Below are 27,540 nucleotides of genomic sequence, written 5' to 3'. Positions count from 1 at the left end.
AAATTATAGGATGCATAAAAAAGCTCTGGACTGCTTCCTGTAATTAACTGTTCTGTTCTTTTTACTGCAATAAAGGATGAAGAAGGCAATGAAAAGAACGGCCATGAAGAAGAAGACAGAACACCAGTCATTCAAACAGTGCATTATCTGTACATCCAGGTTAGGCTGCTTGTGTGTTTAGATGAAAGGATGCTGTTTATTCCAATTGGCAAAAATAAATTGCTGTTGGGTTGGTTTTTTTTGCTTTGTTTTGTTTTTCCATGAGAAAAGTAATGATATTTTAAGAACAAAATGAAACTAATCCCAGTGTTGTTTATGCAATAGACTGGTTTTCTAGAAGGTTTGGCTGGGGGGAAGGCACTGTGCAATGCTTCCCATTGTTTTGTACTGTATTTGTTGTACTTGAAGATGTGGTTTGCATGTGAAAACTTCCTGTTTCTTTTCAGATGAACCACAACGTATATACTGTTTTTAACTCAGGAGTGCATATTTTCTAGCTAAAACACATCTGAGGAAATACAGTAATTTGCAAAGCCATTTTGTGACCCTAACAAAAGAAAGTTCATGCAAGTTTGAATGTTCAGACTTCTGAGAACATCTCTTTTCTGTTAAGAGTTAGGCTAACAGAGAAGTTAGCAGTCATATCTAACTGTTCTGTGTGTAATTTTTTATAAAGCAGTTATTGATAGCCCTTGCCTGGAAGGGGGTTGCAGCTAGAAGGAATTTGATTTTTTTTTATGTTGGTTTGCATGTGCTGTATATAGCATAAAACAAGCAGTCAAGGAGCCAAGAAAAGTAAAGCCAGAGGTATTTCAAAGTCTGGTTTGAACATGCGGGTTACTTTCATCTTGTTTTCAATGTTGTGATTGAGAACAGACTATTAAGGAAGCTAATACTGTTGCCCCTGAAAATGAGATAGGACTCAGGAGCGCATATTTTCTAGCTAAAACACATCTGAGGAAAATCCCAAGTACCTGAATGTTTAGGTGACATTATCTGTCTCTGAACAGTGTTTTATGGAACCAGGCATGAAGGTGCTCACAGGCAAAAATTTCTGATCGTTTTTTTTCCTTGACAAAACTCACTTTCTTCCCTCTCTCTTACGTATGCACAACCGAAGATGGAATACTGTGAAAAGAGCACATTGAGGGACACCATTGACAGAGGATTATACGAAGACACCAGTCGGCTTTGGAGGCTTTTCCGAGAAATTTTAGATGGGTTAGCTTACATCCATGAAAAGGTCAGCAAGTGTGACAGTTACAGCCTGTCTCTTACATATATGCTGTGACCTGTTCTATTCTATTCCATCCTGTCCTATTCATTTTGAACTTCTGATTCTACGTAATTGCGTTTATTGGTGGTGCTTACTCTTGCAGTTACTATTCAGTTCTAGGGTTTTGGAATATATTTTCATCAACTTTAATTTTGCAATGAATCGCTTCAGATTTTTTCCTTTTGTCATACAAAATTGCCTCCTCTTAAAAAATGTTGCTTTAGATAAGTACTAACACCAAGGATTGTTTGTAGCTTCTGGGCTAGCAACTACAGTCTTCAAAATTAGTCATTGGTGACTCAATGCAATAGATTTTCCACTGCTTATAGAATCATTAATATAATACTGTTTTTCAGTCTATTATAAAGATTTACATTTTGCATTGTGTTTATTGTTTCTTCTGTTATCAGTCTTTTTTTCTTGCTCTCCTGCTTTAACAGGGAATGATCCACAGAGACCTGAAACCTGTGAACATTTTTTTAGATTCCAATGATCACGTGAAAATTGGTGATTTTGGTTTAGCTACAGATCATCCAGCAAATGCAGTGAGTACAGCCAAAAGTGAATTAAACAATTAGCACTCGGTGTTGTAAAAACCTGAAAGATGAACACAGAAGATAACGATTATGGATGCCATAATCTTTACTGCGTGTCTCTTTTCCTCATTTCAGGCAGTCTCTAAGCAAGAAGAAAATCACTCAGATAGCTTTGCTAACTATGACCCATCAGGTTAGTATGCACAGTAGCTTGTTCTAAATGATTTTAAGCAAACTCTTGTATGTAGAAATCTCATGTACTCTGTTATAACTTCCATTCTTTCTTTGAAAATAAAACGTGTTCTACAAATAAAATAAATGTTTTTTATAAATAAATATGTGTTTTTATGTGGAAAAAAATACAACTTCTAGATGGATGTGTTCCACATAATTTGGCAGTTTGGGCAGTTATCTGAACAAATTTGCTTCCACTACTTGCCTTCTGCAATTGATTGATGCTTTTATTATGGTGGGATATATGGCAATCTTGTATACCTGTTCCATCTGCATTTCTATTCTCTGTATAGGATAATTTCAAGATTTGGGGGATTTTTGTTTGATTGCTTTTGGTTTTTTTTGTTTGGCTTTAACACTTTCCATATTGGGATGAATTTTGTGCTTTGAGAAAACTTTAGTATATCTTCTGTCATAACTTGAGTGCTTTGGAAGTGCAATGGACTTGTGCTGAGCTACTAAAATTCTGTAGAGCAATAGATAGGATGTAGGCAGTATAGACAGACATGTACATTTCATGTGTGAAGTTGAGAACTGTTTTGCAGTCTGTTCATGTTTGGGTATCTCTTATAACAATCTGCCTTCCATCCTGGAAGGAACGAGGACAAAAGATGATTGAGTTTTCTTGACTTTGATGCCACGTTTTCTGCTTTCTTGAAACAAATGCTTTCATCTTTTGCTTTGTAGGTAATTTGACAGGGATGGTTGGCACTGCACTGTATGTCAGCCCAGAGGTCCAAGGAAACACAAAATCTACGTACAATCAGGTATGACTAGACTTACTAAAAGGCAGCATGGAATCTAAGGTAGTGGGTACAATGCAAGTCACTCATGCTCAACAGAGATGTAATCAAGATGGAAAAGGATATGGTGGGACTTTTGAGATGGAGGAATATTTCTCATTCACTTGCTTAAGAGTAGACTAAGGTAAAAGGATGCCTGTGCTGTGGCCATGGCTATGTGCAAGCAAGTTGATGTTGAAAGGAGGATCTTTATAAACGAATAGGTTAGAAATCTGAGAGTCTTTGCTGAAGAAAAACATCATCATTAGAATTGCTCTCCTGGATTCCTAGATTGTCATTTGAGGGGATGGCAGTACTTTTTTTTTTTTCATTAGAGAGCATCCTGGTTATATGCACAAAGAAGCTGAATCTCAAAGCAAGAGTGCTTTAAAAGCGAACTAGAGTCCTTTATGTCAAGGCAGTGCTGTGAGGATAAAAGTAATTGAAGTGTAACAGGTCTTAATGGATTATGTCCCTTTAAAAAGTTAAACAGAAGAGCAAATAAAGGCAACCCACGCCTTTCACATCTTGTACTAAAACGTGAGATTTAACCAAAGCATTTTTTCTGCTGTCATCTTCCATGGAAATTTAAAAGAACTACTTGTGAATTTTATATTTTTTCTTCCCTAGAAAGTGGACCTGTTCAGTCTGGGTATAATATTCTTTGAAATGTCCTACCATCCCATGAGTACTGCATCAGAAAGGATCTTTGTTCTTGGTCAGCTAAGATTAGTAAGTACACAGGTATAAAGGATCAATTCTGAGCATCAAATAGCTTAAGAGAAGCAAAGATGTTTCCATGGAGAGTGCTTTACAAACAAAAGCAAAAACAAAAAAAAAAAAAGTAGAAGGGAAGAATAATTGGAAGAATTGGAGCTCCTAGTGGCATTTCCTTAATGTACTTTGGATTTCTTAATGTTACTGCCATTAGTCACTGTTCTGTCTCAGTGAAATTAATTTTTCTATTGCAAGACACTAGAGGTGTAAACTTCAACAATAAACTGATCATGGCTTTAGTACAGCTGGGTTTATACCCAGTGAGTTCTCAAGAACCAGTTTATTTGTTGTTGATAAGTGACTGAGGGTATGGATTGTCTGTCACAAACATCATACTTGCATTTCACTAACATTCCTTCTGTTAGCGCTTCAAACTAAATTTATCACGGGTTTTGTTTTGTTTTCTTTCTGTTTTTATTTCCCCCATGGTCAGTAACAGTGCTCAGTGTCTGTAAGACAGCTTGCACAAACAGTGCTGTTCTAATTCAAATGCGGTTTGTTTGTTTTGTAGCCCAGTATTTTATTTCCTCCAGACTTCGATGAAGTCAAGCATGCAAAGCAGGTAATTTTGAAGACATTTTAACTAGTAGATAACCCTATCAAGAAACACTTGTTTTTTCCCCACTTAATTCTAAATTAATGATTCCTGCCAAACTGTTACTATCTGACATTAGAACAAAGAAAGAAAAAGATCTCAAAAGAATAATAAAGTTGTCATGGAAACATGCTTATCTACAGAATTCCCTAAGTGCAGTCATGAAGAAATGCAGAATTTGCCTGCATACCTTTAAGACTCTGAGGGACAATTTTTACCTTTTAGACACAAAGTAATTGCAGTTGTGTTTTTTTAACCCTTAAATGTTTGAAAGAGATCCGCGTCACAGAACAGGAAGAGAGATACAACATAAATTAATGCTCTAAGTTTGAATACTTCTGCCAAGAGCTATTTTGGAAGCTTGATTCAACAGGTACTCAATGGATTCGAATAGTTTCTTTTTTTCTTTTTGTTTCATCTTATTTAGTTATGCCTCCATGGCAGAGGAAAGAAATGATAAGGTGCAGTGTAACTTTTTCTGAATCATCTGAGAACATTTTTTTCCTTGTGCAAATGGACTCTTTCTTTAACAGTTAGCATTAACTTTTTGTCTGTTTTGGTAGTGGAACAGCAGTCTGTCTCACTAAAGCCATAAAAATGTTTCTATGTTACACAGTTTACTGAAATACACTCTGTAGTTTCTGTAACTCACAAACCTTTGTTATGCATGTGATTTTCTTTTCTCTTGATTTTGTTCATAGAGATGCCAGAGCTTGCATAACATGGACAATAAATGTCACGATGTGGTTTTTTTTCATCCCAAGAGATGTAAATGGACTAACAAATTTCTAACAGTTTGTTCTAGTAGTTCTTTATTTAGGTAATACCACAACAAAAGATACTTGGAATAAGCAAAGAATTACCCAACCTAAAGATTCAAACCCCGATTTCCTTTTTTTCCTGTATATTCTCAGTATCTTATTCCTGTGATGTACCTAAGAATGCTTATTTTAAACACTGATAGCATAAGAGAAACAATAAAATTTTGATTTAACTTGTAGAGATTGGTTATTACGTGGCTCTTGAACCACGACCCTGCAGCAAGACCAACAGCTGTGGAGCTGTTAAAAAGTGAACATCTTCCACCACCACAAATGGAAGAGTCTGAGCTTCATGAAGTGCTTCACCACACCTTAGCCAATGTGGATGGCAAGGCCTACCGCACTATGATGAGTCAGATATTTTCACAGCGCATATCTCCAGCTATAGACTACACCTACGACAGTGATACGCTGAAGGTTTGTAGCTGTTAAGGGCTGTTGGGTTTTTGGTTTATTTCCTGTGTTGGATTTTTAAAAAGCAACCACAAAAAAAAAGTTGTTATGGTTGACTGCAAAGCACACAAGATAATTGCTTTATCTCTTAAAATCAACCTTTGCATGAGTTACTATTTAAAGCTACACATTCACAGTGTGGGGTTCACGTAACCCGCTTAGTATTTAACCTTACATTGATTCTTCAATGAAGAAATAAGCTTTACTCTTAACCTCTCTTAAACTGATAGTACTTAGCATCTGATTGCCAACATAAATTGTTGGCTTTGAGTGTTTTCTTTTGTTCTAATGATGGTAACATAATCCTTTAAGTTCTTAAATCTTTGTAAAGAAGCACAAGGTGACAGTAAAATAATGCTTTGTATAGCTATTGTTCTTTTTTGTTGTGGAAGCAATACAGTTGATTATAGTGAAAGAAGATAGTACAATATTTTTTACCTATATTAAGTGGAATATTCCTTGCATATCAATTATGTATGTACTTTTTATTTGTGATGGTTTCAGGGCAGTTTTTCTGTTTGGGCAGCCAAGATCCAGCAGCACGTGTGTGAGATTATCAGTCGGATATTTAAAAGACACGGTGAGCGTGTTTACAAAAGTTGTTCATTTCCCTTTTTCATGACTGAGTGGATTTAAGGGAAAGGAACGATTTTGCTATCACGAGTCACAGAGTTTGTTCAGTAGTTGTGTACTATTCGAAATTTTAAATTTGGGGCTGTTAACTTGAAGTCTGAATGATTTAAATTTTCCATAGGAAGAACAGTTAAAATCTTAATTTCATCTTCGAATGTATCTGGTTCTGATGAAGCTGTAGGAGCTTTCAGAGGCAGAATGCTATGTTAAATTTAGATACGAATATGTGGATAGCCCTGCAGTGAAAGACCAGACATCCATGTGACACAGCACCCTCCCTCTGAATGTAGCCACAAGGCAAATGGCCAAGGAAAGGAAGGAAGAACAGAGCAGCCATACAGTGGTGCTTTCACATTGATACTGCTCTCAGAAATGATGCGCCATTGGGAAACTTCCTGAGCCAGAGCTAGTGTCATGATCTTCAACAGTCTTCAGTGGTTTTTCTCTCTGTGACTTCATCTACTCATTAGTATTTGCTTCAAATTAGTTTTTAAAAAAGGAAGAAAACTTATGTACATACTGCCCCGTCTGAAATGTATTATGTGGTGCTATTGGATGGTTTGTTATATTTTCTATAAAAAAGAGTAATCTTTAAAACAGAAACTGGAAGATTTCCTGGTAGATCACAATCTGATTAAACACAATCGGGGTTTCGCAGTAATAAAAGAAGAGAAACTGGGAAATATGAAGCCAAATAAAGATGAGTTACTTCTTTTCCCTCCATTAAAACTTATCAAACTTTCTAGCATTTATCAGCAGCTTGGAGATTAAAAGAGTGAAAAATTGTCAGAAAAGACAGGGGAGCTGGATATATTTTCTGTCTATCTGCCATCTGTAACAGTAACTTGTATTTGGAGCTTTTTAGGTTTTTTCCCCCCAAGTATTTTTTCCATGATTAGTGATATTATCATTTACAGTAGAGTTTCAGTGAGGATTAGATTCAGATAGAACAATGGCTGCACTCTGAGCGTGGAAGACTGAACATCAAAGTCTGTTTGATAGATTTCTTTAATAGATTCTCCTATTCCACCATTTAAAGACATCTAAAACAATGTAATTTTAAAAGATATTGATCACTGCAAAGTTGTTTATGAATTTGCAAAAACAGATGTTACTTCTGAAGATAATAGCATTTTGCTGGTTTTGTGTAGGAGCCATCAAGCTGCATACTCCATTGCTAATGCCTAGAAATAAAAAACTGTATGAACATAATGAAGCTTCCTATTTCATGGATCACAGTGGGATGCTGGTTATGCTTCCTTATGACCTCAGAGTAAGTATTATCTTCCTTGCTGGCATTGCTGGGGTTGAAAATGGCTGTCTGTCCATACATTTAGCTCACTGAGTTTGGTTTAAGGTGTGCACGTTCCCTAACTGCTGAAGCAGTACATCTTTCAGCATCTGTTATGTTTTTCTTAATGCTGCCCTCCTGGTTTTGACAGCTGCAGCCCTGACTGTTTAGGGAAGAGGTGCACTATTTCCTTTTCTCTTTTTTTAACCAAAGGTAAAGGTAATGCTACATTATAAATGTGGTAGATGTCACTGCTGCCTTTTTTTTCTTGTGCGTACTTGAGACAAATAATTTTACCTGTGATAAATGAAAAAATATTCTCATCCCTTTCTTATTTGTATGTCTTCCTAAAGAACATGCAACATTCTGTCCAATTTTATGTCCCTCTCTAACATACACAGTTAAGCATCATTCTCCTCTGAGAGGAACTGCAGCATGTGTAGCTGAAATCTTACTATCCATGATTCAGCACTACTCAATTATAGGTAATACTGGTGTTGTTAATTGCTTTGCACTTAGTTAAAACTTAAGTGCTTTAAGTTTTATTTTTGTGTTTATTACTGACAGGTAGATAACCTGACCTTTTATCTCTTACATTAATTTAACACCGGTGTGACTCCCCTTTCCTTTGCATTTAGAACATTCAGTTATACAGTGTGATTCACAGTTAAGGACACGTGCAGCATCTACAGTATTTATCTCTCTTTTGGACTTTTTTGTTTTGGAAGATGTGTTGATCAGTGATTTATTAAACAATTTTTTGTATCTTACTCTAAACAACAAAATAGCTGACAGTACATTTTAATAGGCTTCAAGACAAGTTTATGATGTATTTTGTCCTTCTCCAAGCTGTCCTAGGAACATTTTTTTGTTTTCCGTTGTTTTTTTTCGTGTGTGTGTGGTTGTTTAAGACTTGCCACAAAGATGATTTATGTTGTTTGGCCATGGCAAATATTTATGGCATTATTACATGTGAGAGTAGAAATGCTGATTGCATGCTAGTAATTCACCTGCCGCGTAAGGACATCACTAGACCACTTTTGTTTGAACAGTTTTTATGTATTTTGTTTTCCAGATTCCTTTTGCAAGATTTGTAGCTAGAAACAATATATCAAACTTGAAAAGGTAAGGGACGTGTGGATGTTGTGCAGAGATGCTGAGCTACATGACAGTGAATGCTGAAGATGCTGATTTGTTCTTCAACGTTTCCCTCAGATACTGTATTGAGCGAGTTTTCAGACCTCGGAAGTTGGACCGCTGTCATCCCAAAGAACTTCTGGAATGTGCATTTGACATTATTACATCCACTGGAAATAGCTTTTTGCCTTTAGCAGAAACCATTTATGCAATTTCAGAAATCATTCAGGAGTTTTCAGTGCTACAGGTAGATTCTCTAATTGTACCTTTTGATTTATGTATTTTTTTTTCCTCTTTTTCCATCTCAAAATGTTAATGTAAGTTAATGTACAGAACTTTCTGCTTACAGGTTTTACCAATAGTCATCTGTAGAACATTGTTGTGTGTTTCCGTAGGTGAACATAAAATGATGCAAAAATTTGTGTGTGCATCAGAAATACTAGCCGAGTCCCTACAGTGCCATTGAAATAGATCTGCCTTCTGTTGGGCAAGTAATTACTGTAGAATGGGGCAATCCTTGCCATTCTTCATTTATAAATGAAAGGTAAGGTGATGGAAGGAGAGGTCTGAACAGTTGGAGATGTTGCTGAAGGTTTAAAAAACATCTATGAGTTTTCTTTTTGCATGTGTGTTTTCCTTAGTGTTTAGGTAAATAGAAATGCTAATAAAACGTTCCTCGTTTTCTTCCTTTTCATTTATTTATTTATTTTTATTATTATTATTTTTTAAACTCAGGAAAGAAATTACAGTATCTACTTGAACCATACTTCCTTATTGAAAGCTATACTTTTGCACTGTGGGATACCAGAGGATAAACTCAATCAAGTTTACATCATTCTCTATGATGCTGTGGTAAGATATGAATTAAACTAATCTTCATAGACATAGTTTAGGGTATCTTACTTAGAGGAGCCATCTCTAAAAATGAGTAACAGGGCATTTGCCAGCGTAACAAGGAACATCCTGTTAGATATAAAGGCTGCCTACCTTTGGGCAGTGAACTCAGATTAATACGTTCTCTGTTACTTCTGAATTTGGATGTTTTGAGATAATTTTTTAAATAAGTATTCATGAAGTAAACCTGTGTAATTAAGAACTGGTAAAAATAAATGAATCTTAATATCATAGTGTATTTTTTTCCACTTAATAAGCAAAGAAAATGGATGAAATTAAATTATTAAGGTAGTATTTAAATCCAAAAACATGTCTATTTCATAATGCTTTATGGTTCAATTTTTAATTATTTAATTTTATTTGTTATCATTTTAATTAACACATGGGAATTCTTGTATTCATTTACGCAGAAGTGCTTTTCAACAGAAGTTTACATTTTTATACTTCTTCCTGTTCCTTAGACTAAGCCAAATATGGCCTCACTAAAACATCAGTAGAAAATGTGTTACTTATCAGCTTTGCTTTTTTACGGTACGATTGAAGTTTGTGAATACAGCCTGTAATTAAAAGCATTGGAACCTTGTGTTTTAATTCTTCTCAGCAGTAGTGTTTGCTGCAACGTACTTGCTCTGAATATGTTTGCACTTCTTTCTCTTGCAGACTGAAAAGCTAACTAAAAGAGAAGTGGAAGCCAAGTTCTGTAATCTCTCTCTCACGTCAAATAGTGTGAGTAATTTTAAGTTGTTGTTAAATTCCCCATAACTTGCCATAAGCTACTTAAGTTTTATTTACTTTGAAATTTACTCAACCAGGATAAAAGAATCAGTTGTTAAATCCGCTGTCCAAAACAGATTAATCTCTTTGAAAGTGGTTTGAGTTTGTTCTGCTCTCCATTGCAGTATGGCTACTTTCCATGTTTCTCTCTTAAACATATTTTTGAGACTATGGTAATGAAAGGGTAGATGGAATTCCGTACAGTGACATGTAGTAAAACAAACTGAGAGAAATTATAAAAAAAAAAAGTCAGCAACTGTTGATGAGTGTGCATACAGAAAGTTGTGTTGATTTCTGGATGCCCCAATGAGAGTTGTACGTGTCCATTCCTGTCCTCAACTCAGTAGGTAGACAAAGGCTGCTAGGTCAAACAAGCAAAAAAAGGCTGATATTTTACTCGAACAGACAAATATTTTCCATTTTTCTCAAAGTGTTCATTATGAGCACCTTCACTGGTGCTATTTGTTGTTTTTGTTTTTAGCTTTCTCGACTCTACAGGTTCATTGAACAGAAGGGAGAAGCAAGTAATGTATTTCCATTTTTAAACACAATGATAAAACAAAAGCCAGGCGTGACTCAGCTGCTGAAGCATGGTATGAAGGATCTAGAGGAAGTAATCGGTCTGCTAAAACAACTTGGAATAAAACTTCAGGTTTGTGGAAACACTTTGCTAATAAATCAGTTGTTTGTAGGCTCCTGGGCCCTGTAATTTATCACAAAACAAACTAATGATATTTGAGAGTAGAAAAAGCACGCTGAAAGATCTTTGATGGCAGGTAATAATATTGATAGTCATTTTGGGAGAGGTGTTTGAAGAACAAGATCTTTTTTCAGTTGGAAGTCTCTGGCTCCATTTCTATCTAATTACAAAGGGATTATCTTTCCAACCAAGATTGAAGCATAAATAAATGTTTTGAAATAAGCTATAAATATTTTTTAAATGCAGAAAGCTGATGCTTACTGATCATGTTCCACTTTCCTTATGGCTTGCTGTTTAGTTTTCTTGTGATGTGTTAAGCTTCAAGTATTATTTCCTGACTTTTTAATTGTATCTTAATCTTTGGAGATAATCTTTCCATATGTCTTCTTATGTGAGAACAGTCTTGTCAGTGCATACATCTAATAGGAAATAAATTACATTAACCAGTAATGGTAGAGGAATTGTTCACTTATGCATTTTTATTTTACAGATTTCCATAAATCTGGGACTAGTTTACAAAATACAGCAACACAACGGTATCATCTTCCAGTTTGTAGCATACATCAAAAGAAGGCAAAGAACTGTGCCTGAAATTCTTGCTGCCGGGGGCAGATACGATCATCTGGTATGTGTACATCTCTTAATGAATTTATAGGAAAAGAGAACACAAAGAAGTGAGAACTGAAAAATCCTTCTGACATTTTCCAAAGATAACTATTTGGTTCTTTAGTTTTGTCTTTTTTTTTTATCTTCAGATCCCACAGTTTAGAGGACCGCAGGCAGTAGGACCGGTGCCTTCAGCTGTTGGAGTCAGCATAGCTATAGATAAAATAACTGCTGCTGTTTCCAGTATGGAGGATACTGTAAGTTTGGTGCTGGGGAGATGGGAATGTTTGTTTGCTTACTTCTGACAGTAACTTACCTGTAACCACAGATGGGCAAAAAATAACAGATTCAGATGTGATCCAAAAAAGCATTCTGAAACAGCAAACATCAAGTTGACTTGTTTTCTTCCATGTCTACACATAGCATTATTTAGTGAAGCCAGGGAACAGGCAATCTTCAGTTTTAGAACTTTTTAATGTAATGGGCCTTTCCTCAGCTTAAATGTTGTTTCAGATGAAAGTATACAACTGTAGATATTCAGCTATTCTTATTTTGCCTCTTCCAGGAAGGAACTTTAAGAAAATGGACTTTGGATGTCACACAATTTCATTTGGTTGTGGAATATGTTATTTCATTAACTATTTTTTTGTAAGAATAAATTAACATTGCTAAGTTCATTGGGAAGGGAAGAACAGAATAGGCTGGGAGGCTTTTGTAGGCTGAGGCTTTGCAGTTGCTTGTTGTCAAAGAGTAAGCTTCAGCACCTTCCAAATGTGCTCCGGTGGCTTTAGAAAGAGGTGATCTAACACCTTTTGCAGGTTGTTACATTTTGAAAAATGTATCCTTCTTAGTTACTTTTAACTCCATTAATAAACTGGAAATGGTCTGGTGGCTAATATTGTCCCCCTTGTTCTTACTTTTCCTCCAGATTTCTGTCAGCTCATGTGACTTGCTGGTTGTAAGTGTTGGTCAGATGTCAATGGGGAGAGCTATCAATATTGTTCAGAAACTTTGGACTGCAGGAATTCCAGCTGAAATAATGTATGACTGGTCCCAGGTAGAATTTCTATCTACATGTATTAATTATGTTGCTGTTCTCTAAGATTAGCACAGGCTGAGACCATCCTTTTTCAATTTTTTAAAATTAGTTGTAATTGAATCACAAATTCAGAAAACTGAGAATGCAGGTTGCTATTTGGGTAGATTCTCACTGTCCTTGCATGCTCTTCAGCTACCAGACCTTTTAAAAATGTGTCGGAGAACTCCTCAGAGCACAGTGGAATTAAGTGACCTTCCCTGGTTATAAACTGAGTGTAGAGTCCAAGGTATATTTCCCCAAGGGGGAAAGTCACAGAATAAATTAAATGAGAGCTAACTGGCCTCATTTAAGCATATTTTGTACCAGTGAGGGCAATGAAGGAGGTGACCTGAAGGTGCCACCCTAACAGAATCTCCAAATAGACTTTGGTTGGTTCCAGTTATCTTCTAAATCTGTTGAAACGCATTAAAGGCATTCATAGTCTACAGTGAAGGCAGCTGTACGTTGCAGGCGTACATCCTTGCATCTTTACCTATGCTGAAAGGAGACTGGACTGCATTTCACTTATCTTCTATTACTAATGATTCCTTTTGGAGGACAGATGGCAAAGAGGAAACAGTCATTTACCCCAGTGCTGCCTTGCTGAAAGGGCTGGATAGCTGGGAGAGGTGTTGTGCTGGTGAGCATGCCTTGCCCAGAAAGTGGATCCAACCAACGTTCTGTGAAGGAACTGGGACTGCAGGGCTTAGACTTACATTCTGCCTAGAGTATAGACTTAAATTTTGATTCTTAGAGAATGTTAGGTGAATGTATCCATGCAAAATTAAGTTTCATCTCCTGGACTTGTTAGTAAAGTTTTCCTCGCTCCGAACTTTTCATATTGAATGTAACTGCTGCATATAAAGTTATTGTAACTGAAGATGGGAAACTGATTATTTAAGTGATCAGTTTAAATTTGTTAAATTTGCATCCCATTCCTCTTTCCCTTTTCCTATTTCAGTCCCAGGAAGAACTGCAGGAGTATTGCAGATGTTCTGGGATTACATACGTAGCTCTTGTATCAGACAAAGAAGGAAGTCATGTAAAGGTAAGCGTGGTATCAGAGGACATTCAGTAGTGTTTCAGGTTGATAAATCTGTTCTGTATTTTTTATTTCTTAGGATCATGAACATTTCATTTTTCTATCAAATATTTCAGTAGATGGAATTCAAGTAAATGTAGATTTGGCTGCTAAGTACTAGAATGTTAAAAGAAAAAAAAAAAAAAAAGGAAAAGCCCCAAACCTAATAAGCTCTTATTAATATGGTATCTGCACCTCTGAACCATTTTGTTCAATGTCATCTATCACATATGAGATAAAAGTAGATGAGATAGTTTAAGTTTTGGGAATGTGGAGTAGATTAGTTGGTTGAAAATATATAGAAATCAAAGATTTAATGGACAGTGATTGATTGCTAATGATGACAGCTTCTTCCATTTGACTGCTTCACCTTTAATAGGTGAATAACCCAGTTTGGTCTTGAGACATTTATTCATATGCTGTTTTAAGAAACAACGCTAAGACTCACTGAAATACATCATAGGTGAAATCCTTTGAGAAAGACAGACAGACGGAGAAAAGGATTTTTGAATCCGACTTAGTAGATCACCTGGTGCAGAAATTGAAAACTAAAATCTGTGATGAAAGATGTAGTAGGTAAGTAAAAAAAATTCTTCGCAAAGTAAAGACATAAATATGGTTTTCTTAATGAAATAATTATATACTCAGTTAAACCTTGGTAGTACCCAATATAGAACATGAGCTTTACTGATTTCTTTTTGAGGGGAAAAGAAAGCAAAAGGCTTAGCTACAGAATTTTATTATTAAGAGACTGATTTCCCTAGAAGCTGTTATACTGAAACATGGTTAGTGCTTCTCAAATTAGAAGACTATGTATGTATCCATCCAGCTCAAATGCAACTAAAACAGCAGTATCATTTGTATGGCAGGACTGCCTGCAAGTTCCCATTACTGACTAGAAGCTATTTACATTCATGCACTCTGTAATCGAAGAATTTAAGCAGCAGGTCCCTCTCGTTTTGAGGCAGCGCTAATAGGGTAAAAATGAATGTGTGACTCCAGCACAACTGCACACCTTGACTGGCACACGTGAAAGTAACACCTGGCCAAGACTCAGGGTGTGCAGCAGGACTGTGTGTCTTTGCTGAAATTACTCTTTGTTGTGCTGAACAGCAATGCAGAAATCACAGGAAAGGCAACAGTTACACTGCTGTGCACAAGGAGTAGAGCTGTTACACATAGACTTTATAAAATATATGCTGGAACACTGATTTATACATTTGTATTACATATATGTACATGTGTATGTAAATACGGTAGTGATAGCAGGAAGAGTGTCTGAATTCTAGTTTATATGAATAAGCCAACAGATTGGATATCCATAATATTTCTGAATTAACAGTAAAGAAAATCTTTAAGCTATGAAATGCGTAATTCAAAAATGTTGTGCACAGGTGGATGACATCTGCTGCCCACCTCCTCATTCTTCCTTTATCTGGCCTCTGCCAGTTGTGGCATTTTGCAACTAACCTCGTTCTCATGTGTTTTGTGGCAGATCTGTAGGATCTATATATTCTTTCATGCTGTGAAAGAAAAGCATACTTTCTAAAGACTACCTTTAGATCCTGGGAGCAGAATACACAGAAAAAATCATATTTGGTAATAATAGAAATGCAACAATTACAATCATAGTAGTACTGTAAAAGTAAATGGATCCAAATAATCAAAAGTTTATTTTGATTTGTAAGATCTCAAGTGTAAATACTGCTTTGGTATCCTGGTATCACCAGTATCAACTCTCAGAAATCTGTGAGTTGATTAAGTTAACGATTTAGAGACAAAATTTTCTTAATATATTCTAGCATTAGGATCTAAATCACTCTTGAATCATGGGCAGCACAGCGGTTTTTCGCTAAAGTTAACACAAAGGTTGCTGTGCTGTTGACAAGCAATAGTCCAATACAATAGCAATACAATCGTTTGTCGTTTGCTGGGCCTGATGCATCAAATTTGCTAATGTAATCCTGTATGAGTTCCTGTCTGTTCCACAACAAAACATAAATTTATCTGTTGGAATGAAATAAGTGTGCATGAACCACAGCCTGAAACCATGTGTTATCAGAGCATGCCTTCATTATTGTTAATTTGTTTCCTTAACTGTCCTTGTTAACTTTCAGAGAAACCTCAGATAACCTCTCAGTACCAAACCAAAAGGGATCATTCGCTAATAGTTCAGGTATTTATTCTCCACTTCATAAATCACTGAAAATTTTCTCTTTGTGTTGAGTTCTGTTAGAAGATCTTGCTGGATCATACATTCTGCAAGTATTGCCAAGGTCAGCATAGGGACACATTTTCTAGCAGTGCATCTTCTCAGAAACACTTCCCCCTACTCTCAAACACGTTTCAAAGTGAATTAAAACAAACTGTCTCCTGGGTCTGTGCATTAAATCGTTTCTTCAATCTTATAATAGCTTTCCTTTTTCGATACTGTGTATACTAAGTTCTTTTATAAATTCTGTAAGCCATTTGGAACTTTTTAGTACAGCACTTTCTTGACATAAGATATCAAATTTTTATTCACGCCAGCCAGCCTTTCACAGTCATAGGCATGCATTTTGAGAACTTATATGATTATTTCACCTCCAATGGGCTTGATTAACTGTACTTTTTAGCAGCTTTTTAAATCCTGCACTACATGTTAAGCTTATTGGTGAATTTTCTGTTTTTTGCTACTTTTTTTTCCTATTATGGAAATATAATGTAAAACTCTACGTTTTAGGTGCATTTGAGTCGCATGGAACTCTTGTAGTGCCTAATGTCAGTGTTATAGCTCCTGAGAAGTTATCTGCCAGTGCCAGACGTCGCCAAGAAATTCAGGTACACGTGTGCCCAATAAGTACAAAGAATTAAGCCTCTGAAATACAGTATTATCATCATGTAAAAAGATTGCACGATGTGACGATACAATTATCAGTTTGCTTACTTAGGGTTAGTGGCTTCAAGATATTAGAGTACAGAAGACAATATTAATGTAAGGCTGCAACTATTTCTATAAAATGCTACCTTTGCAAAATTATCATAGCTTGCTTGCTAGCTATATAGCTGTGTATGTATAGATACTTGATGTATGTAAGTATTAAGAAGAGTGAGCCATACTGTGCTGTGCCCTGCAGTCATAGGTTCTCACCTAATAGCCAGAAAGGCAGCTTGTAACTTCATATACCAGGCTTCACAACCTAATGTGCAGCCCAGTCTGCTTTAGTGCAGTACTGCTACTACCAAATCTGTATCATTACAGCAAGATTGTTCAGCCCCAGTCTCCTTCCTGTCTACTTATCAAGGTTTGTTGTGGATGTTACTGAAAGTGATACTGACGGTAAATTTTAGTTTAAATGTGTAGTTCTGCATCTCGTGCTAGAAGCAGCCTCTTCTGTTCTCATAATCTATGAAACAGAGAAGAGTTGTTCTCAACCTGGGTCACAAAAGCAGTGAATTACTTTTGGCCATCTTTTGTTGACAGGTGCAAACAAGACTGCAGACATTTGTTTCTAGCTTGCAACAGAAAACAAGTGAAATTGAGATTTTGGCAGTAAGTATTTTGGCAAAAGCTTGAATTAATTTCAAATCTGTAATCGAATTCAATGATGCAGTCTGGAAGAAATTGCTACTACAAGCCTTGCATTAGGGACAGCAAATTAACCAAAGAAACTCTTGGCCACGTTGTGCATCTTTAATCCTTGAGAAGTATCTCAGACTGTTTGTACTGTCCAATTGTACACACCAAAATGGAACAAGTACTCAGTTGTAAGGTCTTAAGCTGTACTTACCCTGTTGTGGTAATTTAGTAACTTGTTCCTGCCAGATTTGTTCTTACAGTTAAATTGATCCAGCTGTTGTATATGGCTTTCAGACTTTGCTGTATGCTTTTCAAGAAAAAAGTACTTCCTATTTGCCTGCACCTATATGGAACATTCCATAATGGAATCTCTCTTTACCAGTTTATTTTAAATGCTTTGTATGTTCCTAGCACTGTCAGCATGAGTGCTTCTTTGGAATTGAAAAAGTGACTCCCCTTACTGCAGCTAATCTCCAGTTGGCAAACTGATGATAGAAATGTTAAATATTTGATTTCTTGATATTGCTGCAGGTAGATCTGCCAAAAGAAACTCTGATACACTTCTTATTATTAGAGGTAAGCAATTAAGTATTGTAGTTGAAACTCTAGTGGAAGTGTAGGTTAGATGAACGTACCATTTGCCTGTTGTAGTTTTTCTCCTTTGAGGAATTTGAATTAGGCTTTAAAACCTGAAAGCAATTTTCTACCCAGGGAGCTTAACTGAGGCTAGAAAAACCTTTTTGGGAAATGCCCAAGTTACACAAGACACCATTAGGAGATCCTAATCCAAAGCTATGGATTTTTCCCAGAAGTTATCTGAAATCCAAACTTGTGTATTTTCCAAAACAAGTAAGTTTTAACTTGCAGTCTCAGCAAAGTTGTTTCTTTCTTGAAGCTGTTAATGAAGGAGGATCCAAAACACAGAGGCAGTTGATACGAGTACAGCAGCTGAAACTTCTTTTCTTAGTAGAGCCAAGAAAAACAGAAGATGTATAAGTATTATATAGGCCCCTTTAACAATTCAGAAGCTACTTGATTAGGAAAAAAGAATGCTGTAGACAAAGCAGTGGCTTTGAAGTCAAAAGTTCTTAACTACAGTTGGAGACCTCTCCATCTTCCCCAAAAATACAAATGACATCCTGCCTGTAGAAGGATGTAGATCTAGTACTACTTTTAACACCTCCCACAATGCTGCTCTGCTCTGAAGCAGTGCTCACACAGTCATCAGACTTCAGTGAAACATGAGAACATTTCAAAATACCTCTTTCACCCAGTCTTCCAAAACATGGAGATAGTTTATCAGGGAACAGGCACATGATCAGCTTGGATCATTCAATTTTCACTGCCCTTATGCTAAAATTCTCATGTTCCATCCAGCACTGCTAAAAGGATAGAGCTTCTTTGTTTGCTGAACTGTTTTTCTTAAGCAATCACTGAAAAGCCTCATTCTTAACACCTTTTCTTAAATAATAAAGGCAAGTAGCAGGTGTTTGCATGAATTACATTTAAATCCTTTTAATACCCTGTTTGATTAAGGAGAATTGACATTACACTGTTCAGAACACTGAATCCTTCCAAGAGAAGCACTTCCTTCACTAGAGAATACTACAGTTTCTTGTCATTTTATTCCTTAGTTTGATGGAGCCAGACATGCCTTTGATGCTACTGTGAGACAACTGATGTCACGATGGCCAAAACAGAGATGTTCATACTTGCAAGCAATCTGTGATGAAATTTACAGTATCAAAATGGAGAAGAGGTAAATCTAGGTTCTTAAAGGTGCATGAAATATCCCATCGATTTCTGCATTTCAGCTTCATCTAATAAGCTGCTCTTCATTTGTTCTCCCCTTTCCCTCTCCCCAAGTACAAAAAAGAAATATTCAGGCCTGTTTCTTTAAGTGCTATTTTTGGCTAACATGAAACAAAATGGGGGTTTAACACCATCTAATCCTCACTTCAGGTAATCTAAATTCTACACTTCGTAAGCCTTTTCAAGAAATTCTAAACTGCACTCATTTATTTATTTTGTTGCTTTCTTCAAACGACTGAATAGTAAATACAAATATGTTCAAGTATGTTTCCACTACTTGTTTCCACAAGTGCACTGTGACCCTCTTTCCTTGTGGGTGGGACTTCTGAGTTCCTCCTGTTTTGAAAGAATACAATTGGAATCTGACACAAATTTAAAAAGATTATTTTTGTTTCCTTTGCAGGGTTCCTGTGCTCATCCTGTACAGTTACCGAGATGAATGCAAGGTTTTGTTTTAGTGCTCAGAGCGTCTTTTATGGGATGCTCTTACTAACAGACAACAGTGTTTTCCACAAAGGAATTTCATTTGTAATATAAGCTGTAAATTTATTCCAAGAAATGGAAATAAATGTTTTATAGGTATTAAAGAAGCAGTCTGACTACAGCCAGAGATATGTATTACTGTGTAATTCTTGCTCCCTTACAATGGAAATTAGCAGCTGTGTAAGTGTAAAATGATTTACTTAAATTCAGCTTAGAATGCCATTTATGTCCTTATGCAACAATGCTGAAATGAGAATCTCAGTTCAAGGATCAGAGAATATGATTATCTTCCACTGTAAATGACTTTTGATGAAGAACTTTTGGGTAATAAAAGGTTTGGCTACTGAGCCTTTTTGAAATACGTATTAGAAAGTTTTGTCTTTTTTTAATTCATCTTAAATCTTTCTGTAAAGCATAGTAGCTGAATTCATAAAACATATGAAGCTGAATTGTGCAAGCCTGGCTGCCTACATCCATCCTGCCCCCACACTTTCCCATTCAAAACAAACAGCTGCTTCATGGGAGACAGAAATTAAACCCTATGCAGAAAAACTTATTTTAAACCTGAAGGTCCTGAAAGTAAGACTTCAGAGAAACCTGACATACTTAGAAGCATAACGGAAGTTTTGAACTAGCAAACTTAAGTTTAGAATCCACATGAAGAAAGCCTTTGAAGACATAATGATTAAAGGAATCTTAATTTCTTTTTGAAGCTACAGCTTCCCAGTCAATGCTGTTTCGAATTACTAGTGTGTGTATTTAAAACTAAGCTGCAATACCAACACATCAGGAAAAATAAGCTGAATAAATGTAAGGATGAGTAACAGCCTTAGTTGCTGTATATAATGCATTATATGTCACATCAATCTCAATATACCAGAGTGAATATGTAAAAAAAGCAATCTATGTCTGGACATACACTGGTGTTTAAGTAACTTGTTCCTACTTCTTTCTCTTAAAACAAACAATTGTTCTCAGCACTGAAGGTCGGTGCATTAAGAAATACCCACCTATTCTGCCTTTTTCTCACAGCAACAAGGAGGGTGAAATTAGAACATATAAAGATGTAAGGTCAATGACAAACCAGCCCAAAAACCTCTGAGAACTGTGAGGTTGCAACAGCAACATAAAGTAACTCTGGCAGTACTGGTCCTAAAGTCACAGATAATGGGATCGTTCCTAGCCATTCACCAGACAAGTCACATCAGTTGTTACAACTAAATCCATTTCTCATTGTGTTTAATAGGAACAAGTAAGTATTCATCTTTTACATCTGCTCATATGAAGGAGTTACTTTACGATGTGAAAATGGGGAAATCCAGATCCCTGAATATGTTGAAGGATGAAGCCTTAAAAAACAAACGCTCAGGTGACACAAGCATTCTAAAGCTATGCCTGAAGGAACCATGATGCAGCATCCTGCCCTGCCCTCCCCGCCCCAAGCCAGGCTCAGCACAGCTGGGTCAGCATGGAGAAAAGGCACAGCTGCTAAGCTCTGTGGGAGCTCAAACACATTCTGGCTGCCTTACAGACATCTGTACTGCATCGTGTAAACAAGTCCCTCAAAATAAGACAAACAGGAAAGCTGCTGTTCCTGGTAATAGGTTGGCACCTGCTTTCCCTGGTATTACTGCGGCTTATCTATAAAACTGGGCATCTGTCACCAAGACTCCTGTTCCAGTCTCACTTTGCTCATGGTGCTGTGCATTACTCTTCACCCGTTATTCCCTAGATGGGTTTTGCACTGCCCACTTGTATAATACAAAACATACAGCAGTATAAGTACAAAACTAGTTGGCAGACGAGTGTAAAGCTATTCTGGTAAAATCTTGTAAATACTCCTGCCATACAACAATCCACAGAAAGCACCTTCTGCCTTTCAATTTAAACAAAAGTACTGATCACATCCCAGTATCCTGCTGGAAAAGAAAAGCCAAAGACAAGTGGTAACTCAAAAAGAAATGGACTTTGCTTTGAGCAAGGGTCAAGTCTATTACAGTGATGGTAGGACACTGTCCATCACTGTGTTGCTTTACTCTTCTTGTTTTTGCTTTTCTTGTCCTTTTTCTTCAAGCCATCCATGTTAGCTCTCAGCAAATTAGAATACGCCTGAAACAATAATTAGAACCATTAAAAGAAGAGATACTTCAAGTATATACTAGTTTACATACTGTTCATGGATGTGTATCTTCATTTTCTCAGTTACAGCCTTCCTCTACTACCCTGGGAAACTTGTTTCTAAACCACTGTAGAAAGTTAGATAAAACCACTGATTGTTTTACATGGATGGATGTGTGCAGTCTGAGATTAATCTGTATGTCAGTTCAGTGCTGAACCAACCTGGCCCCAGCTCTCCATTGCTCCTACTGCCTACTCCCCAATACCTACAGAAAAGGAAAATAGAAGGCTTGCAAAACTTACCATCTGGAATTTATTTACTTCCTTTGAGCTCACCTACAAAAGTAATACCAGAGGTTAACCAAGAGAGCACTGGCTTCTATTACAAGCTATCAGTACATATTCACCCACCAGTAGCTATCTCTTTTCACAACATCACGTATATGTACATATACACATAGGCTGTACTGACATGGCATAATACTTCACTGACATAGAAAACTGAAAACACTCCTAATTAGATTAAAGCAATCCTCGGAAGGCTGTCCTTCCCAAATCCACTCATTTTCACATAGGAAAGAGGTGAAGAAACATTCTAGTAAAGAATATTTGCTTCTACTATGAGGCCACGCTTTAATTGTAGGTGGAAACACAAATCCTGGAATGAAATGCTATAGCCCAGATTCTCTCAATTATTTCTAAAATTAATGCTTTCCCTTAGATTACATCACAGAGGACATTTAAAGTCAGCTAAAGCCTTTCCCAATCTCTTATACAAAATAAACACATCAGGTCCCCAACTTCAAAAGTTAACATTTCCTGAAATACAAGAAGCTCTGTAAATGAGGGAGGGGGTAATTTAAACAAACAAAGAAACCTAGGCACGCTAAGTAAGATTGAGGCTTCAAAGTGTCTGCCCCATACCACATATCCTTGACAAGAAACAAGAATCCTTTTTCTACTATTTCAGTCAAAGAACATTTCCCTATTTCCTGGCTGCTACAGTAATGCCAGGCCTACCTTTGTTAATTCCATCAAGCTCTATAAGAAGCTGCCTCCATCACCTGAGCTTGACTGTAGGACCTTTCTTCCTGGAGCCACGGCATTTTTCTCACCCTGCAGGTTCCATCACTGTCCTGTGGCTTTCTGCCCACACCATCCTCATCTCTCTAGAATCAGTTTCCCCTCTCCCTCCCTCAACACCCAAGGTTGTGGAAAACAGACACAGTCCTTTCCTGCTTGCTCAGCAATACCATTTTGAAGCAAAATCTGGTAAAGAAAGTACAACTAAACAGTTGTCCCCTATCTGTAATACGCTTAGTAAGTGTAACGTTTTGGCATCCCAATGTCAGCTGTGCCTTCAGTTACTTCCATGCAGAACAAAGGGGGCAGTTCTCGTGCAATCCACTTAAGGCAGCTTCACTTAAATACAGGAGTGTTGCATAAAAGCCAAGTAGGGCTGCTCATCATTCTAACACAGAGCTGTCACTCACCACCGTGCTGATTTTCTTCTTTCCATCAGTAGCTCTTAGAAGACACTTATTGTCTGCTGGCTCAAAACTTTCTACGTGGCCTTTGCGTGGAACTGGTTTTGTTCGACCATCATCTGTATTGGCAAATAGAGAATGTTTATTCACATTTCACTAAAATCATGCGATGCCTGCTGACCCGAGATGCTAAAAATTGCTCATAAGATCAGTAAAACACCTTGAAATTTAGAACAGCCTCAAATGAATGAAAATTTTTCAGATCCCTCCCTCTGCAATTGCAGAATGGTCCACCACATAAACTGGTTCTGCCTGAAAAGAAAGCCAAGAAAAATATGCAAGCTCTCCTACAGACACGCTGTATGGGCTGCTTATTTCAGCAGCACCAGGCTTCAAACTTGATTTAAACTACGGCCCCAGGTACCAATTGCAGAAACAGCACGGCCCAGACGGGGAGGAATCTCAGATCACAGCCTGCCCACCCTTCTCGTGGGAACAGGGCCCCTCGAGCTGCCACCACCTCGCCGTGCCGAACCTGCAAGGTCTCCAGAGCTGGAAGACCCACCACAGCCCTGAGGAGGTCACTCCAACCACCCGCTGTCCTCACAGCACGGAGTTTTCCTCTCACATCCAATTGGAACCCACCAAGAACTATCGAGAAACTTAAGAAAGGTTAAGAACGTTTTAATTCTCCGTTTCCAGAAGCCTAAGAGCTTCCAATTAGCGTCTAACAACCAGAAAGCCCCCACGTTGCCCGCAGCTCGAAACACAGCCGCATGGTATCGGCTTCGTCGGTGTGCGCCGTGCCGCTCTCGCCAGACGCCCCGAAGACGCCCACACCTCCTAACGCAGCACCGATTTAAACCGGCACCTCTTCACGCCGCCGCCGCCACACCGAACACTTACATTTCTTCAGCGTTATGAAAACGCTCCCCGAAGTCCTGCACTTCTGGAAGAGTCTCGTCAGCTCCGTGAGGAACTGTAACACAAGCACACCACACCGCCTGGCTGCGGATTCCGCCGTCGGCCCGCTCGCTCGGAGCCGCGCGCACAGCCCCGACCGGGGGGGGCCGGGCCTGGCACGTCCCGGGGTCCCGCCCGGCCTCCTCCCGCCACGGCCAGCACGGGGACGCCTCGCGCGGCCGGTGACCGGCCGGAGTCCCGAGCGCCGGGCCCCGAAACCCCGACCGTGCGGCTACGCGGCGCGGCCCCACCTGCTCGCTCTCCAGCAGCACCATCGCCCCGCTCAGCTCCACGCCGCGCAGCCGGGCCGGAAGCGCCGCGTTCGCTCACTCACTCACGCACGCGCTCAGAAGCGCATGCGCGGCGCGAGGCGGAGCCAAGCGCACCCCACCCTTCCCTCCCGCCGCGGGAGAGACCGAGCGGGCCCGGGGTCTCGCGCACGGGGGGCGGGGCCGGCGCCGACCGCCTCGCGAGGCACCGCCCCGCCGAGGGGAGCGCCACGTCAGCCACGCGCCGCCGCCGCCACGCCCAGGCGCGGCCTTTGCGGCGCTGCGAAGGGCGGTGCTTCGGCTGCTCGCGCCTCGGCCTGCTGGCGTGGCGCTGCTGGAGCGGGCCGTGCGAACGGCCGACCCTAGGGGGGAGAGCCGCGGGCTGGGGCTACGGTGAGCGGCGGTCTAAGGCAGCGCGCGGTCTCGGGCCTCGCAGCTCTCCTCCCGCGGAAAGGCGATTTGTCGTCCCTCCCCACGGCCACAGATGTGGAAGGAATTCCCTGCAGACGGATAGAAAGGAGATGCGCGGGTGGCTGCTCGGCCCCGGCAGCGGGCGCTGATCCTGCACCCGGCGGTGCTGCGGGAGGGCCGCCGTGCCTCCTCGCGTGGTCATCCTCGGGGGGGTCGTTACCCAGTACATTAAAAGTAGAACAAACAAGCAATTTAGAACCGGAGTCCCGTCCCCAAAACGTCCGCTCTGGTGTCGGCAGTCGCTCGCTGTCTTCTTGCAGACAAACCGCGAGGCAGCAGAGGGCGCTATGATCGCGCACAGCCGGTGTTGCGCAGCAGCCGTCAGGGCACCGCCGCAGTCGCCCGTACCGGAACTCCGTTCTCGCGGCGGCCCGGCAAGTACGCACATCCAACGCTGCCGTTCCCTCACTGTGGATGTCCTTATGCTCGTCGTGTTTTTCCACATGTGACAGCTGAGAAGGGAAGGTTTCAGATACACAAATTCACCTGTGAGGAGCTTATTTTGCTTAAGTCTTCCTGAAGCTGACATTCTCAGGAGACACAACCCATGCTGTGCTCAGAGGTGTGGACAGGCCAAAGCCCTGTCCGGGCTCAGATGGGGATGGTTCCTGCCTCTGCAGCCTGTATCCACAGTGAGCAGAGGCAGCCGCTGGAAGGAGTCGCTGCAGGGATGCGCTGCCTCCAGTGCTGCCCGTTTGGGGAGCGGGCACAACGAGCTCCTCATTGGAGAGGTTGTTGTCAGGGTTTGATTTTCAGGAGAGACCTGAATGAGAATGATGCAATTATGTTGCAGATTTTTATAGGCAGCTTGTGAAAGCAAAACAGAAATGGAAATACTAAAACAATTGCAACATACTCCTCCTTGGAAACTACCATGGCCACAGAAACCGGAAGGCAAAAGAAACTTCACTCAGCTTGCCAAAAGAGAAGAAGGGTGGTCTTGTAGCTGAAGCACAGGGATTATAGGCCTCATCTGAATGCTGACCCCTCCATGCACCAGTGAGTTCTTGTGCGGTCTCCTCACTTTCCTATACCACAGCTCCTTGCTCCTTGAAGACGAGGGCAGATGCATGTTTCCTCTCTCTTCATCTTATGCAGCAAAAACATTTAATGTTGTGGGATGAGCACAGTTTTCCCCCATTTTGCATGAAAATCTCAACCTGATGTTGGGAGCTGCCATAATTGTTTCCATTTTAACCTAGCTATCCAGGCAGCAGTAGCAGTGCAGCTACCGTATCAGGGGCTGTACAGTTCTTTGCAGGAATTTGTAGTGCCAAAGGCTGTGTATGCCTTGGGCATCTCAGTGTATGCTCTCCCAGTGTATGCTGGGAGAAGGGAAGTTTCATAGAGGAAAACCTCTATGAAGAAGCACTTTTGTGCAGCCAGACAGACACTACTAATTCAGGAAGGAGAGTAAGTATTTCAGAGCAGAGGAGCAAGAAAAAGAAACCGCAAATGGAAAGAGCACACATTCCAGACAATGGGAATACAGAGAAGGCGGGAACAACTGTTCAGAATTCATTGAAGACTAATGTGTGTTTCCAGCATGCAACTTACTGCATGCATTTAAAACATGAGAAAGGTTTAGGAATGCATGTTTTTGGAAGGCCCTTGTCTCATGATAGTTAATGTACCAAGATATGGGGGAAAAAAGGAAACAACCTGAGAAATTTGCACCCAGCATTCTGATTGTTCAGTTCCTCTTAGCGTTGCTTGGTGCCCGTAAAATACAGATTATGGGCAGAGGAACTCTACCATCTCCTGTTCTCCACACAAGCACTCATGGATGTTCACATGCCATAGCTATCATAGCTATGCAAGTGTGGCAGACTCCTGTCTGTTCACAATGTACTGAGATTGCTTTTGTACAAATTGAAAGGCCTTCCCTCTTAATAGGGGATTTTACTGCTATGATATAGAACTCAAGAGACTTGTATAAAGTTTACATTTTTCAAATGTATTGTTTTATCAGCAATTTTTATCTGAAAACCTTTGAGACTGATAATAAAAACAGCAATTCCACTGAATTGCTGAATTTGTTTCCAAAAGAAGTGCAGCAGAGGTGGTTTTTGGTGTTTTTTTTTTTTGTTTTTTTTTTGTTTTTTTTTTTTTTGTGAGCTTATCTTTCCAATCATGAAGCTATTTTTCAAGCCAGAATGTCACAATTTAATTAGGGGAGAAGCCTTCATCACAACTTGCAAACAAGGTGAAAATGGAATATTTTTAACGATTCTTTTCCAAAAAAAGAGATGGACCGGGGGAATGCTGACACTGCTTTAATTTTGCCAAAGGCTGCCAACATTCGGAAGGAATAAGCTATTCAGCTGGTGAAAAAGTGCTGAACAAACACTGAAGGAGCTAAAGGGATACTCCCAATCACGATACACTTGCTTTTCACTTTATCTGCTGCCCCAGCTTAATACCTTCTCCCTCGCCCTCTGCCCCCAGAAAAAAAATAAATAAATAAAGAAGAGAAAATGGGTTGGATTAAAACAGTAGCAAGAGGAATGGCTGGATCTCCAGAGTTGGCAGGGGCATTAGTATTTTGTAACCCAATCTGTCATGTGACTAGAGCCAGGCAATAAAAATAAGCTTCTACCAGCCCTCCTGTTTGCTCAACTTTATTATATGGTGTCAGTAGAGATTGACTTTTTTTCTTTCTTTTTGGCAAAAAATTAGCAAATGAAGCCACCTGAATCATTAAATCGTG

At 39.2% G+C, this 27,540-nt stretch overlaps 2 protein-coding genes across 2 annotated transcripts in view; one reads left to right on the top strand and one right to left on the bottom strand.

Annotated features, from left to right (window-relative positions):
- Nucleotides 1–19,881, top strand: part of EIF2AK4 (eukaryotic translation initiation factor 2 alpha kinase 4) — a 32,876-nt gene extending 12,995 nt beyond the window's left edge. The window contains exons 14-39 of the mRNA XM_042870064.1: nt 76–159; nt 1,121–1,243; nt 1,717–1,821; nt 1,948–2,005; nt 2,734–2,813; nt 3,459–3,560; nt 4,117–4,167; nt 5,202–5,438; nt 5,979–6,054; nt 7,259–7,380; nt 8,474–8,523; nt 8,614–8,782; nt 9,271–9,387; nt 10,090–10,155; nt 10,685–10,855; nt 11,394–11,528; nt 11,659–11,766; nt 12,438–12,566; nt 13,549–13,635; nt 14,132–14,244; nt 15,786–15,844; nt 16,391–16,488; nt 17,132–17,200; nt 17,759–17,803; nt 18,862–18,986; nt 19,443–19,881. Coding sequence (XP_042725998.1) covers nt 76–159; nt 1,121–1,243; nt 1,717–1,821; nt 1,948–2,005; nt 2,734–2,813; nt 3,459–3,560; nt 4,117–4,167; nt 5,202–5,438; nt 5,979–6,054; nt 7,259–7,380; nt 8,474–8,523; nt 8,614–8,782; nt 9,271–9,387; nt 10,090–10,155; nt 10,685–10,855; nt 11,394–11,528; nt 11,659–11,766; nt 12,438–12,566; nt 13,549–13,635; nt 14,132–14,244; nt 15,786–15,844; nt 16,391–16,488; nt 17,132–17,200; nt 17,759–17,803; nt 18,862–18,986; nt 19,443–19,497 — 2,634 coding nt within the window. The 3' untranslated portion in view covers nt 19,498–19,881. The remainder of the gene's footprint in view (nt 1–75; nt 160–1,120; nt 1,244–1,716; nt 1,822–1,947; nt 2,006–2,733; nt 2,814–3,458; nt 3,561–4,116; nt 4,168–5,201; nt 5,439–5,978; nt 6,055–7,258; nt 7,381–8,473; nt 8,524–8,613; nt 8,783–9,270; nt 9,388–10,089; nt 10,156–10,684; nt 10,856–11,393; nt 11,529–11,658; nt 11,767–12,437; nt 12,567–13,548; nt 13,636–14,131; nt 14,245–15,785; nt 15,845–16,390; nt 16,489–17,131; nt 17,201–17,758; nt 17,804–18,861; nt 18,987–19,442) is intronic.
- Nucleotides 14,061–24,432, bottom strand: SRP14 (signal recognition particle 14). The gene is made up of 5 exons (XM_042870074.1): nt 24,342–24,432; nt 24,034–24,106; nt 23,134–23,246; nt 21,944–21,976; nt 14,061–21,631 (listed from the first exon to the last, which is right to left on the bottom strand). Exons 1-5 carry the CDS (start codon nt 24,363–24,365, stop codon nt 21,542–21,544), a joined length of 333 nt encoding a protein of 110 aa, XP_042726008.1. The 5' UTR covers nt 24,366–24,432; the 3' UTR covers nt 14,061–21,541.
- Nucleotides 24,433–27,540: the final 3,108 nt, after the last annotated feature.

The sequence above is a fragment of the Lagopus leucura genome, unplaced genomic scaffold (genome assembly GCF_019238085.1).
Source record: "Lagopus leucura isolate 7727_CA_CO unplaced genomic scaffold, USGS_WTPT01 Super-Scaffold_1, whole genome shotgun sequence".
NCBI lineage: Eukaryota > Metazoa > Chordata > Aves > Galliformes > Phasianidae > Lagopus > Lagopus leucura.
The sequence above is the reverse complement of the archived record's forward strand: the minus strand, read 5'-3'. Positions and strand labels throughout refer to the sequence as shown.